At 65.6% G+C, this 442-nt stretch overlaps 1 protein-coding gene across 1 annotated transcript in view; it reads right to left on the bottom strand.

Moving 5' to 3' along the window:
• The window catches only part of MXRA5 (matrix-remodelling associated 5), a gene marked incomplete at both ends in the record, with an annotated part of 32,648 nt that overhangs the window by 7,406 nt on the left and 24,800 nt on the right, over nucleotides 1-442 (bottom strand). The window contains one exon of the mRNA XM_006763161.1: nucleotides 17-424. Coding sequence (XP_006763224.1) covers nucleotides 17-424 — 408 coding nt within the window. The remainder of the gene's footprint in view (nucleotides 1-16; nucleotides 425-442) is intronic.

The following is a 442-nucleotide window of genomic DNA, read 5'->3' as shown; positions in this document are numbered from 1 at the left end:
CCGCCTGGGGTCGCACCGTGCGGGGCTGCACGACGACCCGGTATGCCAGGCGGTCCATCTCGTCCGTCACCCGGGCCATGCACTGGTAGACGCCCGAGTCTGCCACTTCCATCGATTTTATCTTCAGCCAGCCGCTGGTCAGGATGGAAAACCTGCCATCTGGGTCGTCCGTGGGCGCTGTCAGCACGGAGCCGTTGGGGAGCACCCAGGAGATGGAGGGGCTCTCGGACGCCTTCACGTGGCAGCTGAGCTGGCACGGAGACCCTTCCAGGACCGTCTGCGCTCTCCGGACGTCTCGCCCGGGCTCGATCATGACCCAGCTGCGGCCGTGAGACTCTTCGGCATCGGCGCCGGACACGGTGAGGGAGATCTGAGACTGGTAAGACAGCAGGACTTTCTTGGACGTACTCCGTCGGCGGTCGAGCTGCAGGTCGATGCGTGG

The sequence above is a fragment of the Myotis davidii genome, unplaced genomic scaffold (genome assembly GCF_000327345.1).
Source record: "Myotis davidii unplaced genomic scaffold, ASM32734v1 scaffold2639, whole genome shotgun sequence".
In the NCBI taxonomy this organism is placed as follows: Eukaryota; Metazoa; Chordata; class Mammalia; order Chiroptera; family Vespertilionidae; genus Myotis; species Myotis davidii.
This window is presented reverse-complemented; position numbering and strand designations above follow the sequence as displayed.